We start from the raw sequence: 15,331 nt of genomic DNA on the forward strand, positions 1-15,331 counted from the left end.
GGAAGTAACGTATTTATAGGGTGTTAATCATTTTGGCTATATAACTGCAAACTGTCCCGTAAATTTCGCGCTTCTGTTCCGGGCCTCCGTGACGGTACTCCAGAAGAGGTCCTCCGAGGGCGAAAAGCCAGCAGCCGCAGTTCCGGACTTTGGCCCTTAGAGGGCGACGGAGACAAGCCTCTTTCGCACTCTTCTCACCTGGATTCCAGATCTTTCTCGAACTCCGGGAGGCTACCCGAGGACCCGCGGAAACTGCCGAAGTTCAAGTCGGAATTTCGCGGCGTCCTCGTATGGCAATCAGCCGCGCCTGCGCAGAGGAGAGAAAGTGCCGGTTGGCGGTTGTTGCTCCGCAGTGAGAGAACGAGCGAGCTACTCGCCGAGGTGCCGTCTCCCCGCCGCTAGCGCTGTCCCGCGAGGGCCCGCCGCGGTAACGCGGAGGGAGAGCTGAGGAAGAAAGCGGACCGCACCCGCCGCAGTCATGTCTGTGGTGGGCATCGACCTGGGCTTTCAGAACTGCTACATCGCGGTGGCGCGGAGAGGCGGCATCGAGACCATCGCCAATGAGTACAGCGACCGCTGCACACCGTGAGTCTTAGCCTTCCAACCGTGCTTTGGGCAACAGCCTCCTCTCCGGAGGGATTAACGGCGGCTCGTGCTCTTTCCGTTGGCTCCTTCCCTGCTAGCCTCATGAAACCTTTTAAGGAGCTTTCCCCCCTGGACCGGTGCTACTCCGCCTACCTGGAAATTATTAGGTTGGGGAAAGGCCGGTTAAATTAAAAAGCTCTCTCTCTCTCTGGATTATGAGCTGTCATCATAGTTTACAAACCCATAATAGGTGGGTTCACATAACATCCTAAAACATGGCTCATTGTCATGTATAAACTTGGAAAGAAGCTGCTATGTATCAGCGTGGATCCTGTACTAAGGGAGTTCGGTGTTGTCAAATTAACCGTTTCTCAGCTAGGTGTATTGAACTCCAACTCGTTCTTAACTGTCCTGCTACAAGCAGATTTATAATCACCAAATCTGGAAGATTGTTAGATTGAGATAAGACTAACTTTTCCAGAATTGTCTTGGTCAGTCTTAAAAAGGCCTGGAATTTTCTTGGCACTATTTTTCACACAAAACCTATGTCGTGCTGAATATCTGTTCTTATCAGTGCTGACATTATCCAGATATGTTAAAATTCCAACTTCCAGAATCCCTTTCCTGAATCAAATAGAGTTTTGGCAGCTTTGGATTGAAGAAATAACGTTTATCTCTTTTCCAAAAAGATTTTCTTCTTTTCACTTTAATAAGTTTGGGTTTAACAGTAAATTTCAGTTGATAGATTTGAAACTAATTCACCATGAGCTTTGGCTTTCATAAGAAAAGCCAACTTAAACATTTCTTTCTTATTTATTTAAACACATCCATTGTTGAGTTATTTTGTTCTACTGGTCTCATTTCTCATTTTAAAAATGAGAATTACACATCTAAAACATTGTAGGTCTGTTAAAAACTATGACAATAACTCCTATTATGAAGATTATGGTATCTACTAATCCCACATTATTGTTTTACTTTTGCCCATTGCCATTTTCTATCCATCCATCACAGTAGCATTGAAATAGAAGCGCTTTAAGTTTTTGCAAACAATTCCACCATAAGGCATTTTTTTCTGAATCTCAAAATAATTGTAACTGTCTCTTCACTTAAAAGTATTACGGTTGAGGGCAATTCAGGTCACAGTAATATGCACCATTTTTGCAGATTCAACCTTTGAAATAAGCATGCTAATGAGAACATACATAGGATGAAAGAAGTTTGCCCAGTATTTCATCTTTTCTATCTTGTAGCATTTTTCCTTTTGCCTGGCATGTTACTACTTGTTCTATTGCCTAACTATCAGGCATGGAGGGTGGTACCTGTGAAGAGATGATGTGTAGATGATTGTAGAGTAGATAGAACTTGTTCACACTTTCCTGCTTCCATGGGTTACAACCAGGAGTGTAAATGGGCAACATCTCTTTGTAGATTTAGCAGAATCGAAACTTTATATAATCAGAAGTACACAATTATTTGTTTTGTGTTCTTTGTTCCTTTGAAAAACAGTATTTGTCATTCCAAATGTTCCAACTATTATTTTCTTTAGTTAAATTTAACAAAAACTGATAATGAATTGGATATGCAAAAACATGGATTGTGTGTGCATGGGAGAGAATGAATGAATGAATGTATTTATGTATTTGTTGGATCAGTCCAAAATTCTTTTTGTTCTACTGCTATGTATTCCAAAAATCAAACAAGACTTCAAAATAACTTATCTTTTGCTCAGCCTTATCAATCTTTACTACTGGGAAGATGCTATTTTGCTACATCTGGAGGTTGATAGCTGTTTTATGCTCCTGGGATTTACAGTGTTGTATAAAGAAATAATAAGAATTTAACTTATTGCATTGAACTTTAGGATCTTGGATAATTGCAAACATTTTAAAATTCAATAATTCATGGTTATCCTTAAATCTAATTCAGTTAAAACATTTATTTTATGAGAACCCAGATTGTTGGAATCAATATGCTGACTCTAAACCACTTAGAGAGGGCTGCAAAGTACTATGAAGTGGTATATAAGTCTAAGTGATACTGCTATTGCTACTTATCAATGACTTACATTGCTGATTTTCATATATATCCTTGAAAATTCTACTTTCTGTATTGTCATTTTTGATTTTCTGAAGGTGAAAAAATATTAGTGAAATTAGATTTGCTTCTGCAAAGGGGCTGCTTATGATTCATGGTTGGGTTCTCTTCTCTGTAGATTTAGATTAGCGTCTTCCTTTACATCACCACTTTCCATTATTAAATATTATATTTGTTTTATATTGGTTTTTTAAAATCAAGCTCAACTTCTGTAGACAAACTTCCCAGTCTAGTTCACATGACTGAAATTTATGTATATCTATGCTTAATATATACCGGAATTTCAAACTCCTTTGTTCTGTTTTCAGATTGATGAGTCTTTCACAGCCCTATAGGTAACAATTTGATTTCTTCATGCACATTTATAGAGTATCTGTTGTATTTCAGAGCTTGTATATCTTTGGGATCCAAAGCCCGGACTATTGGAAATGCAGCAAAAAGCCAGGTAAACATAAGTTTATAACTTTTCAGTAAAAGTTATCATTTTATTCAGCAGCAGTTCTTTTTATCAAAAAATTTATTCACAAAACTCCTTTTAAATCAAAAGCATTGATAGTATTACCACCAGTGTACACTATGAACTTAAGTATTTATGTCTTGCATAAAATTTTATTTACAATACTAAGGAATTAGAAATGCATAATAAGAATGGAATATTTTTACTACTATTAAGTTAATAAAAGTATTGAAAAACTGTAAGATGAAAGGAATTTTAATATGAGCATGCAAAATTAATACCTTAATATTATTTGACAGATTATTACAAATATTAAGAATACGTTACATGGATTTAAAAAGCTGCATGGAAGAGCATTTAATGATCCCTTTATAAAGTCTGAGAAAGAAAAAGTGCCATATGAGCTTCAGAAATTACCTAATGGGAGTGTAGGAGTGAAGGTGAGCATGGTACCTTCTCTTTTGATGCCTACTATCAGAATATACAAAACAATAAATGTTAAGATCTGGTCCTTCTAACACAGCATTCCCCAATCTTTTCAGTTTTGTGGACTATCAAGGGGGAGAGGAAGAGGGAATGGTTAAGCATGGGCAACGAGTGAATGCACGCACAGCTCCATTTGCACACGCTCACCCATTGCTTCCGTGGCCCAGTTCTGAACAGGCCAAGGCCTGGTAGTGGGCCACAGCTGAGAGTTGGAGACCCCTGTTCTAACATATCTCACTAAATAGAGTTTGCTGATGGAAAAAATAAAACAAGTGTTACATCTCTGTCATTATGAGTGCCTACTATGTATTCTAGTTCATTATTAATTTAGGTGTTTTTTAAACTCTAGGTACGATATTTGGATGAAGAGAGATTATTTGCTATTGAACAAGTTACTGGTATGCTATTAGTTAAGCTTAAGGAGACATCAGAAAATGCACTTAAAAAGCCTGTAGCAGATTGTGTCATTTCCGTAAGTTTTTATAATGATATAGATACTTACAAAATAATAATGTTATATGAAATTTGGAGTGATTAGATCAGTGGTTCTCAACCTTTTTAATGCCGCGACCCCCAACAGGTCGTAAGTCGAGGACTACTCAACTGGTGCAGCACCGTTTGCAGAATGGGACTTTTGGTGGGCTCAGCAGGGCAGAGACAGCCTGGACAATTCCTATTGGCTTTTGAAAGAGAGTCTATTCAAGAGAGTCTATTCTATTGACTTTCAAAAGCCAATAGAATAAAAGTGAGTAGCACAGCTAAGGAAAAGGGGGAAAAAATGGCGGACTGCGTTGTTTGGCGACCCCCGTGAAATGGTCGTTTGACCCCAAATGGGGTCCCGACCCACAGGTTGAGAACCACTGGATTAGATTATAACATGTTCCTGGCAAGACAGTCCTATTATTTATTTGATTTGGTTTGTTGGCTGCTCATCTCGCAACTCTGGGCAGCTCACAATATTAAATTATAAGGTAATAAAGTTTTGTTTTCTAGAATATTCTTTTCTGATTTCTCAGTTACTGACAATGCTTGCAGAAATGTGTAAACAGTAAACAGTTGCATACATAGTAGACACTTGATAAGCTGAAGTTTGTCCAAATTCAGACATATAGGTTTAGGATGTTGATCACGTGCTGAAATAATTCACATTGTCCCCTTTCCCTCATTGTTTTGTGCCCAGCACATCGTGAAACTCACATATATTGTTGATAACATCATTTTGCAAGAAACCTAATTATTATATAATACATTAAGTTAATCTAAGTTGCTTAATTACTTATCAGCTTACATTTGTTGCAGGTAGAGGGCTTGTTTCAGGTAATCCTTGATTCATAACAGTTTATTTAGTGACAGTTCAAATGGCTCTGAAAAAACTGACTTATCACCATTTTTCACATTTACTACCATTACAGCATCCCCACGATCACATGATCAAAATTTCGATACTTGGCAACTGACTTATATTTATGATAGTTGCAGTGTCCCAGGATCACGTGATCATCTTTTGCAGCCTTCTGACACGAAAGTCAATGGGAAAGCCAGATTCACTTAATAACCATGTTACTAACTTGACTACAGTAATTCACTTAACAACTGTGACAAGAAAGGTTGTAAAATGGGGCAAAATTCACTCAACAAATATCTTGCTTAGTGCTAGAAATTTTGGGCTCAATGGTGGTTGCAAATCAAGAACTAACTATATATGTACAGGGCTATCCATGAACCATTTTTTGATATTGAAACGTAGACTGCTACTCAGGTCCCTTTCTCTTCCCAACCTGGCATTTTGTGAACAAGCAAAAGTTGAAAATAGGAAACATGTACAGGCAGAATATATGTCTCTCTGCAGCATTGAGATCTAATTTGATTCAGGGTCTCATAGAGCCATAAAATTATTCCAAATTAAAACTAATTAGAAAGATGAATATGGTGAAATTAATTTAATAGAAAATATTTTTCTACAGATCCCAAGCTTTTTTACTGATGCCGAGAGAAGGTCTGTTATAGCAGCAGTGCAAGTGGCAGGTTTAAATTGCTTGAGATTAATGAATGAAACTACAGCAGGTAAATTTATATTTTACTTGTTATAGCAGTTTTGCTTTTTAATCAAATTCAAATCAGAGTCAAAGTATATTACATAACAATCTAGTAAGATTATACAGTATACAATTAAATACTGAGGTACCTTACTCACAAATAAACTATTGTCCAGTATGAGTGGTTTCTACTAAAATAAGTATTGTAAATTCTTGGAGCAACATTAATGCATATCTATTCAGAAATCTATCCACCACAATAAATTCAATATGACTAATACCATATTTCTAGGATAACATTTAATAAACAAATATTCATATTGCTTTTGACTCCAAGGTAGAAAATTGGCTTTATTTGTGTAAGTAAATGAGATATTAATAATGTACCACAAATTATTTGATTTAAATATGTGCACTATTGTTTCCTCGCCATTTTTATAAAGAAAGATTGCAAGAGGAAAAGTTTTTAAGTTTTATGAGTAAGGCAAATTCTTCAAATTATGCCATTTTTAACTAAAAGTAATTTCAGTGAATTTGTAATGAATATCATTAGAACATAAGAGAAATGAATGTTTTGCAATAGCTTATAATTTGACAATATAAAAAGAAAAATAAATGGTATTTTGACTATTTTGGATCAGCCTTGAGATGTGAAAACTCCCTCAAACTTTATTAATAGAATACTGTATCTGATTTAATAAAATAATTTAGCAAATGTTGATTGCCAAGCACAAGGATAAAGGACTGGCAGGAAGAAAAAAACATTAAACCATTTTCCTTAAAAGAAATGGTTAAGTCAAAGTTTCAGAGTGCTTTAAAATGATCAAACAGTATTGTTTCCTTAAAGCTAATTGATTTCTTTTTTAAAAAAAAATACTTACATAGTGGTAAATTACCAAGATATGTGAAACTCTATTCCATCTTGAAATATTTCAGTGTTCCCCGTTCCATTTTTTTCCAAGCATATGAAATTTCAGTATATCGGATTGGTTTGTTATGTTCCAAAAGTAGTCAGAATAATAGTTTTGCACATAACTAGTTATAGTGCAGCCAATATTTTGAAGCTAATTTTTAATACTTTTTTACTTCATAGAATTTACTCTTTAATTCTTGCAGTTGCTTTAGCCTATGGAATTTATAAACAGGATCTACCAGCCCCAGAGGAGAGACCAAGGAATGTGGTTTTTGTAGACATGGGACATTCTGCCTACCAGATTTCTGTTTGTGCTTTTAACAAAGGAAAATTGAAGGTAAATTGTTGAAGCAACATATAAATAAGAAAGATAAAACAGGATAAAGAATAAGCTCAATCCCAAAATAAATATGAGCAATAACATACCAGAGAAAAAACTATATTGCCTTATAGCTGTGCTTGGAACTTTTTCTGATACAACAATAACAACAAAGTTCTTGAAAATGACTAAGTCAAGATCCTATGGGACTTTTGAATCCAAAAAGACATATGGCCCACAACACCCCTGACATCGCTATTGTGGAAAAGAAAAAAGTCTGGTTCATTCATATTGCAATAGCAGAATTGAATAGAAACAGCTAGAAAAAAATAACAAAATATTGTGATTTGCAAATTGAAGTTGAAGATTATGGAGGAAGAAATCAATGGTTGTACCAAGTAATAGGAGCCTTTGAAGCAATACCCAAAGGACTGCCTAGATAGATACATGGACATTTTGAACTTGTTAGACTTGAATATCCTGACTTTGCAAAACACCATCTTACTCGGAATTGCCTATATACTCAGACATTGCCTTAACACAGACATGTCAAACACAAGGCCCGGGGGCCGGATGCAGCCCGCGAAGGGGTTTCATGTGGCCCACGAAGCCATCCTGGAAACAGCCCTGGCCCAAGCCAGCCAGGAGCCAATGTACAATTTTGTGGTGGCCATCTTGGCACTTGCTCCGGTCCTACCCCCTTCTGCCAGAGACCCTCACATCTGTCCCACTCCTGCCCAGGCCCCTATAGGCAGCCTTGACGCGAATGATGTAGAACTGGGCATGCCCACCAGGAGGCCACACCTACTCCATCCACGCCCACTCAGTAGGCTGCACCCACTCTGGCCACACCCACCTGGCCCCCCCAGGGCAACCGCAATGCTAATGCTGCCCTCAGTGAAATTGAGTTTGACACCCCTGCCTAACAGCTCTTAGATCCTTGGTTAGGACTTGAACTGTTAAGTTTTTATCAGTCCCAGACTGAATCAAATTGAAAATTAATAATGATGATGATGATGATTCATGCACGGACACTGCATTAAGACTTTTTTCTTTATTGCTTTTACCATTCTTGTTGTGTTTAAATTCATAGGTACTTGCTACTACATTTGATCCCTTTTTGGGCGGTAGAAACTTTGATGATGCTTTAGTAGATCATTTCTGCGAAGAGTTCAGGATCAAATATAAACTTAACGTTAAGGACAATGGTCGAGCATTGCTACGATTATACCAGGAGTGTGAAAAACTGAAGAAGCTGATGAGTGCAAATACTTCTGATCTTCCAGTAAACATAGAATGCTTTATGAATGACATTGATGTCTCTAGCAAAATGAACAGGTATCATATTCAATGTATAAAGTGGGAATTATAACAATTTACTGTATATGCCTGAAATATTAATATTCTTTTCTCAAAATAGGGCTCAGTTTGAACAACTGTGTGCATCTCTTCTGGCCAGAGTAGAACCTCCTCTGAGAGCAGTGATGGAACAAGCTAGTAAGTAAATGCTGCAACATTATACAGTATTTAATATAAAGACTTCTTGCTACTGTAGGTCACACCTATCACATTGAATATTCTTCAATTATTTAATGTCTATAAAAATTGAAAAATAATATTTTGGTATTATAGAGTTGGGTATGTGTGATTCTATCAAGTACAGAAAAGAAGTTAAGAAGAGGGAAGAAAATAATTATCTAGATAGAAAAATGGCATCCACTCTAATAAGCAAGAAAGCAAACATGTTAGGGAAAACATGCAAATGTGGCTTCTAGAATTTTTTATCCGTGAATAATAGTTTTGCTCTGTGTCATGTGACAAAGAGGGAGGAAGGGTTCTAAGATTGCAGGAATTGGTAATATGTTGAGCAGCTGCCCAATTGCCTCTTCCCTAAGGGGAAAAATTGTGGATTTTTTTTTTAATGCTGTAGTTCCTGGTCTGATCCAGCCTATTTTTGAACTTGATCTTTCTTTTTTTCAGTTCTTCATACCAAATTTGATCCTGTTGTATTTAGTTTTCAGACTGTTATCATGCTAATAGACAAGCAGACTGACAGAGTCCTAACCCATATACATAATTTTGTTTCAATACTCTGTTGATTTGGAAAGAATAGAAAATGTGCTGGAAGGAAAATTCGATAGAAGATTGGGAAAGGAGAGCTAGACTGCACACCTACAGATTCAGATCTAACATTGAATAAGCCACCAAAATCATGAGTTGCAAGAAAAAAATTAAGTAACAGGTCCTTGGGATTCATAGACATTGTAGAGATTAGGATAGTGTAGTCATGTAGCTAGCAGAAAACCTATAGTAGAGGATGAAAACAATCAAAACTAAGAAAAAAGAAAACTACTTTATATTTTAAACTTGAATAGTCACTAGTTTACTCTAATTCATTTGTTGAATGGGAGTTCTCACTATCTGTATTGGGCCATCACTTAATGTACCATGTACCAGCAGAGCACATTGCTTTAATTTCTGGTTATATTGTATAAGTTTGGTATAAGACATCTGTGTATCCAGTTTCCAGATGACCATAAAGCTCATTTAATATACAGATGGTTCTTTTTTCCATTGATAATTGTTTAAGTGTAGGCTATCTGGATGAAGACAAGCATTTTCTCAGAAGTTCTTTAATTTTTTTTCTATTCCAATAATAATCATAATAGAAGTAGAAATCAGAGTAGATCAAAACAAGTGAATTGCATTAAAATGTTGCAGTGTGAAATGCTTCTTTTTTAGGATTCTACTTTCATTACAGTCTTCATTTTGCTCAAACAACCACTGAGCATTTCATGGCCATTGAACATATTTTTCTTCTATGAAACTGTTTTGAGGCTCCATCGTAGAGTTGCTTTATTTTTGTTAAAATATGCCCATTTCTACAGAAGTTGGGGTTCTCATAAACCTTCTTAGATTTTTGTTTTACTGGATATCAGAACATCAGAAATCCTAAGAACTTAGGATCTGTGGCTGAAAAACAAAAGTTAGTATTAGAGACAAGTGTATTCAATATATCTGCTTACCTTCCGTTTAATTACTCCTTTAGAGAGCAAAGGAAGGCATATAAACCATTTTTGGGGAGTCTTTTTGTCTTTTTTAATGAAATTGAACAGATCAAATAGCCTTTTGCCAGCTGCTAATCCTCACTGTCAATTTAGTACTATACACCAGGGATCCCCAACCATGGACCGGTGCGGCATGCCAAGTGGCTCTTTGAGTGTTTAAGGTTGCTGACCCCTGCATTATACCATACTTAATTTTGATATTTATTTAAATTATGTATCACTTCTGCTAGGTTCTGGGACCTAGCAGCTAGCTTCCTATGTTATATGTGGCATTAATATCTCACTGTGTTATTTTGGCATATTTATTTAATACTTACATTTAGAGCCCTATTACCTATAAGAACGGTAAGTACATTTTTAAAACAAAATTTCCACATGTATTTAGAAAAGAAGATTAAGTTTTAATGTTAACAGAGATATACAATGTATGGTAAAGAAACTTCTTCCATTCTTGCAGTCTCTCCAAGTAAATCCATTCCGTCTAAAACTGATTATATTTTTCATCCATAAAAACAAATAATCTCCTGTTTGTCTCCTAGAACTACAGCGTGAAGATATTTACAGTGTAGAAATAGTAGGTGGAGCAACTCGTATTCCAGCTGTGAAAGAACAGATTTGCAAATTTTTATGTAAAGAGATAAGTACTACATTAAATGCAGATGAAGCTGTTGCAAGGGGTTGTGCATTACAGGTGTGTTAATTGTTTTTCTGTTCAGTATTACTACTTAAATTTCTTTGGCTTTGCAAATTTATCAAAAGAAGCATGCTATAATTATATTAATCTTCGCATTAAGGTGTTGAAGGTAACACAGCTACTTAACTTATTTAACAAATTTTAACCTTTTTGTATTTTTAATTAATCATTTTGACTAATCCTGAATCTGTTCTCTGAAACAACTGAGCTCTGTTTGTGAGCAATGTTGCATCTCTTGTATGATTTTTCTGGTCACAAAAAAAGTTACTTGTCGTCTCTAAGAACATTGATTTTGCTACAGCAAATTTTCTTAGGCTTTATAATTGTGAAGTTAAAATGTAGTTGACTAGTACCTCATAAATAAAATAAATGTGTACCAGACACTTGTGAGTGATACTCCATTTCTTTTCTAGTGTGCAATTCTGTCCCCAGCATTTAAAGTCCGTGAATTTTCCATCACAGATGTTGTTCCTTATTCAATTACTCTGAGGTGGCAATCATCTTATGAGGAAGGAACAGGGTAAGAGTTTTGAGATTTAAAAATATGAAAGAATTAAGTAGATAATATATCTATAAACAAAAAGGCGTTCTCATTTCATCTTTTCTATGAATATGAAATTCATGCTCATTGAAGGATAAGAAGGCATATAACTATTGTGCATTGGGATAGAATAATTTTGAAGCTTAACTGTTTATTCTTCTAAGTTCTCAGAAGGATACAGACGTGAAAAAGAAAGTACATGCTCTTTGAGTTTTATGGTGTTACATATCAGGACACAGTAAAATCCATCTGGTCTTTAGCAATTCTTAAGAGTAGGTAATGCAAGCTCAAATGAACAACCACACATGACATATTACATCATGTCATCATTTATTTTACAAAAAGCCAAAATGAAGATTCAATACCTTGTAGAACCATCTTTAGCAGCAATAATTTGAAGTAATCATTTTCTTTATGACTTCTCGGTCTTTCATATTGTTGTGGAGGAATTTTGGCCCACTGTTGTTTATAACAAGAGGGCTTTTTTTCAGTTCAACAAGCCCACTTTTTCAATTCAGATCACCCCTCCACCACTGTGGTTGATGGTTGGTATGAGATATTTGTGCTGATATGCTGTGTTTGGTTCATGAGACATGGCATTATGACCGGACATCTCACTTTAGTCTCCTCTATCCAAAGAACAGTATTCCAGAAACAAACCATACTTAGTATTCTTCTAATTGTACTGTCGTGAACTTTAATGTTTACAGTGAGGGAAAAAAGTATTTGATCCCCTGCTAATTTTGTACATTTGCCCATTGACAAAGAAATGATTAGTCTATAATTTTAATGGTAGGCTTATTTTAAAGCGAGAGACAGAACAACAACAACAAAATCTAGAAAAACGCATTTCAAAAAAGTTATAAATTGATTTGCATTTTAATGAGTGAAATAAATATTTGATTCCCTATCAATCAGCAAGATTTCTGCTGCCAGGGGTCTTTTAAATGAATTCCTCTCATCTTCCTATAAATTGAAGTGTTAGATGTCTAAGTCTTGAGTTGTACATATCCTAGCTTATCTTTAAAGGTAACAGTTATACAGGTAGAGTTCTTCAGCATGTTGTATATTGACTACATGTGGGACCATTTTTCCCTGAATGAATGTTCCTCTAAATTAATATTGAATGTTCTGCTATGTAACTTCCTCAAAATTCTTAGTTTTGTAAAAATATCTAAGATTCATAATGGATGGTTTATTATGAATTATTGACTATACATAATGATAATATGGAAGTAATCAATGGTTTTAAGATTTAAATCTTTAATTCAGGCTTCACGTAATTAGTATCACAAGATATATTGTGACTGCTTTCCTATTCTCATTATTTGTTCTTTTTAATTATAAGCACTCTTTTTTTCTACAGTGAATGTGAAGTCTTCAGCAAAAATCATGCTTCTCCATTCTCAAAAGTTATTACTTTCCACAAAAAAGAGCCTTTTGAACTGGAAGCATTTTATACACATCCTCATGATGTTCCTTATCCCGATACAAGAATAGGTAAATGTTTTTGTTACTGGTTGAGCATGATAACAAAAAAACTTTTTAAAGATTTGTTTCAAATTTCAAATTTGTTTTATGTTTATAAAACAACTGTTTTGATTACTGATGCCTTGTTTTCTGTGGACAGTGCTCTTCTTTAAAAAAATATATTTCTACTTTTCTGCATGTGCCACTTATTAGTAACTAGGGCTTACTATCCCCAAGTGGCACATATCAAGTTACACCTTACAAACATATTGTTAGCAATGTAAATTCCGGTTCCAATTATTGTCATTAACTAAGGACTACCTGTATTCTCTTTTACTCAGCTGTTGTGAATTATAGGTGTACAAAATATTTTGGATTCAGAGTATCCTGTTGTGCTCGTACTGAAACAATTCAACTAAGCAGCTGTGTTTTCATCTCTTAACAACTGCTTAGGCAATGGCTGGAGTATTCCCAACAAGATTGAAACAATCACTATTGATTCCTACCAACTGCCTGGACATGTTTTTGCGGTTTTCATGGCAAGATTTTGAAATTGGTTTGTTATTGCCTTTTTTCTAAGGTTGAGAGAGAGAGTCAGATGCTCAAAGACACTTAGATAGATAGTGCGTAAGATAGGACTAAAGCTCAGTTTTCCAATATCTAGCCTGGTGACATAACTGTTACATCAAACTGATTCTTTCAAAGCATTTTAGATTTGAATTATATTTACATCACTCATTTGGATAAACGTGGTTGAATCTAGAAGCTTAGATTGGATCAGGCCATTTAAAATTTGGATGGAAGGCCACAGAAGAATTTAGAGCTCTAAACTAGACTAGCAGGTTGGAAAACTATCCTGGGGGAAAAGACAACAGCAAACCATATAGATCAACGTATTACAAACTCACTTCAAAGAAAGTCCACTAACCATTGATTATCCTAACCTAGGATGGAAATAAATTGAAAATGATTTTGTGCTATTTCTATTATTACTTACCACTATGTTAAACAATCAGTGTTATCTTGATTTTATTTTAAAGTATAGCTTTCCTATTATATGATACACTTGTGCAAGAAATAGAACACATTCTGAAATGGATGTGGTTGCTAATTATCAGTCAGATAATTCTTAATTATCTTTATAGATCCACAATTTTTTTTTTATGTAGTGCAGTTCCTGGGATTTTGACCTGCTAGGAACTGAGCAACAGGGTGGTAGTCATTTGTCTTTGCCCATATGCTCAAATGTGGTCTAGGGACAATAAGGGCTTCATGTTGCCCAGATATAAGTGGATAGGTATAGTTTTAGATAATTAGCTTATTGTATAACTATTAATAACACAGATCTGTTCAATACAGTTTAATTAAATAGATATTTGATCTTATCTCCTGATGACTGCATATATAAAAACAGTGGAAGTGATTTATAGGGTAATTTTAGTAGGCTGCTGTTGATATTAAACAAATAAAATAAATAAATAACTTTATTTCAGTCTGTGACACCATAAACACAAATATGTAAATGTATGTAAATATCAGGCTTCTGATGGAACCACTCAGGTCTCAGAAGACACCTTCGGAATTTTATGAGGCATCCTGGAATTAGAGAATGGTTACAGATTTGGGTAGGGTTTCCCCTGGATTTTTTCCCCTTGGCCACTGATCCAAGGAAAGTCCTCAGTGTATTAAGGAGTTCCAAAGATGAAATGGCAGAAGAGCGCCACTTGTGGGAAATAAACAATTAGTCTGAATTGTAATGCATATTCAAAACTTTACCAGCAACCAAGAACCTGCTTGAAAAGGATGGACTGGAAAACTGTTACAGGATTGTCATAAGGAATATTCTAGGCATCTGAAGGATGAAGGCTTTCTCCAGATCCATTTAGAGTTGGACGCCAGCTGAGTTATTCAGTTAAGTCTTGTGATGTTATCTGGGATGAGTTTGTACTGGACATAGATCTGTGTGCCAGCTTGGCCAACTGTAATCTAGATCTGTGCCCTTCTAGAACGATGAGAACCGTCAGTGAAGTAACAACTGGATTGGGGGTCAGTGAATGAGTCAAGGAAAAATGCTGCCTGCTTTAAATGAGTGGTACTTCTCCTCTACAAGAAACCATTGCTGAACTCAACAATGCTGGGCAAATGTTTATATGTTCCTTATCTCCCCTTTCAGGAGAATGTTACAGAGAAATGATAGGATGCTGTTGCATAGAGCACTGGAGGAAACTGATTATCTCTACTGTTTTCAGTTAGATTTTAGGGCTGGCCTTGGTACTGAGTACTATTTCTAAGTTGATGACCTTAGTATGACCTCCTTAACCTCTTAATAACTTTTGATACTATTAATCAGGCTATTCTCCTTGACTATTTCCAAGTGTTAGGGGTGGATACACTGTTTTGTAGTTCTCCTGATGGAGCAGTTCCATATAGTGGTTAAGAGAGCAATGTCAGACCTCTTGAATATTGGGTGCAGAAACCTCACTCTCTCCACTCCTCAACATCTGCATGAAATCTCTAGGGTGCATAACAGTTTAGTAGAAGAGTAGCTGTTAGCCAGTTTTATATCTTAACTTGCAATACAAACAGAGGATGCTGTCAAACATCTTCTCAGGTTATTAGAATGGGGAGAATAAGCTTAGTCTCAATCTCAGCAAAAGGTTGTGTT

The 15,331-nt window shown here is 35.7% G+C and overlaps 1 protein-coding gene across 2 annotated transcripts in view; it reads left to right on the forward strand.

Annotated features, from left to right (window-relative positions):
• Positions 1-478: 478 nt before the first annotated feature.
• HSPA4L (heat shock protein family A (Hsp70) member 4 like) overlaps positions 479-15,331 on the forward strand; it is a 35,219-nt gene continuing 20,366 nt past the window's right edge. For both annotated transcript variants that reach the window (XM_039325995.1, XM_039325996.1), the window contains exons 1-11: positions 479-585; positions 3,070-3,127; positions 3,439-3,579; positions 3,975-4,097; positions 5,590-5,689; positions 6,778-6,911; positions 7,987-8,231; positions 8,314-8,390; positions 10,501-10,652; positions 11,069-11,175; positions 12,563-12,696. In XM_039325995.1, coding sequence (XP_039181929.1) covers positions 479-585; positions 3,070-3,127; positions 3,439-3,579; positions 3,975-4,097; positions 5,590-5,689; positions 6,778-6,911; positions 7,987-8,231; positions 8,314-8,390; positions 10,501-10,652; positions 11,069-11,175; positions 12,563-12,696 — 1,378 coding nt within the window. The remainder of the gene's footprint in view (positions 586-3,069; positions 3,128-3,438; positions 3,580-3,974; positions 4,098-5,589; positions 5,690-6,777; positions 6,912-7,986; positions 8,232-8,313; positions 8,391-10,500; positions 10,653-11,068; positions 11,176-12,562; positions 12,697-15,331) is intronic.

The sequence above is a fragment of the Crotalus tigris genome, unplaced genomic scaffold (genome assembly GCF_016545835.1).
Source record: "Crotalus tigris isolate CLP2741 ecotype Arizona unplaced genomic scaffold, ASM1654583v1 scf7180000024339.11422700, whole genome shotgun sequence".
NCBI lineage: Eukaryota > Metazoa > Chordata > Lepidosauria > Squamata > Viperidae > Crotalus > Crotalus tigris.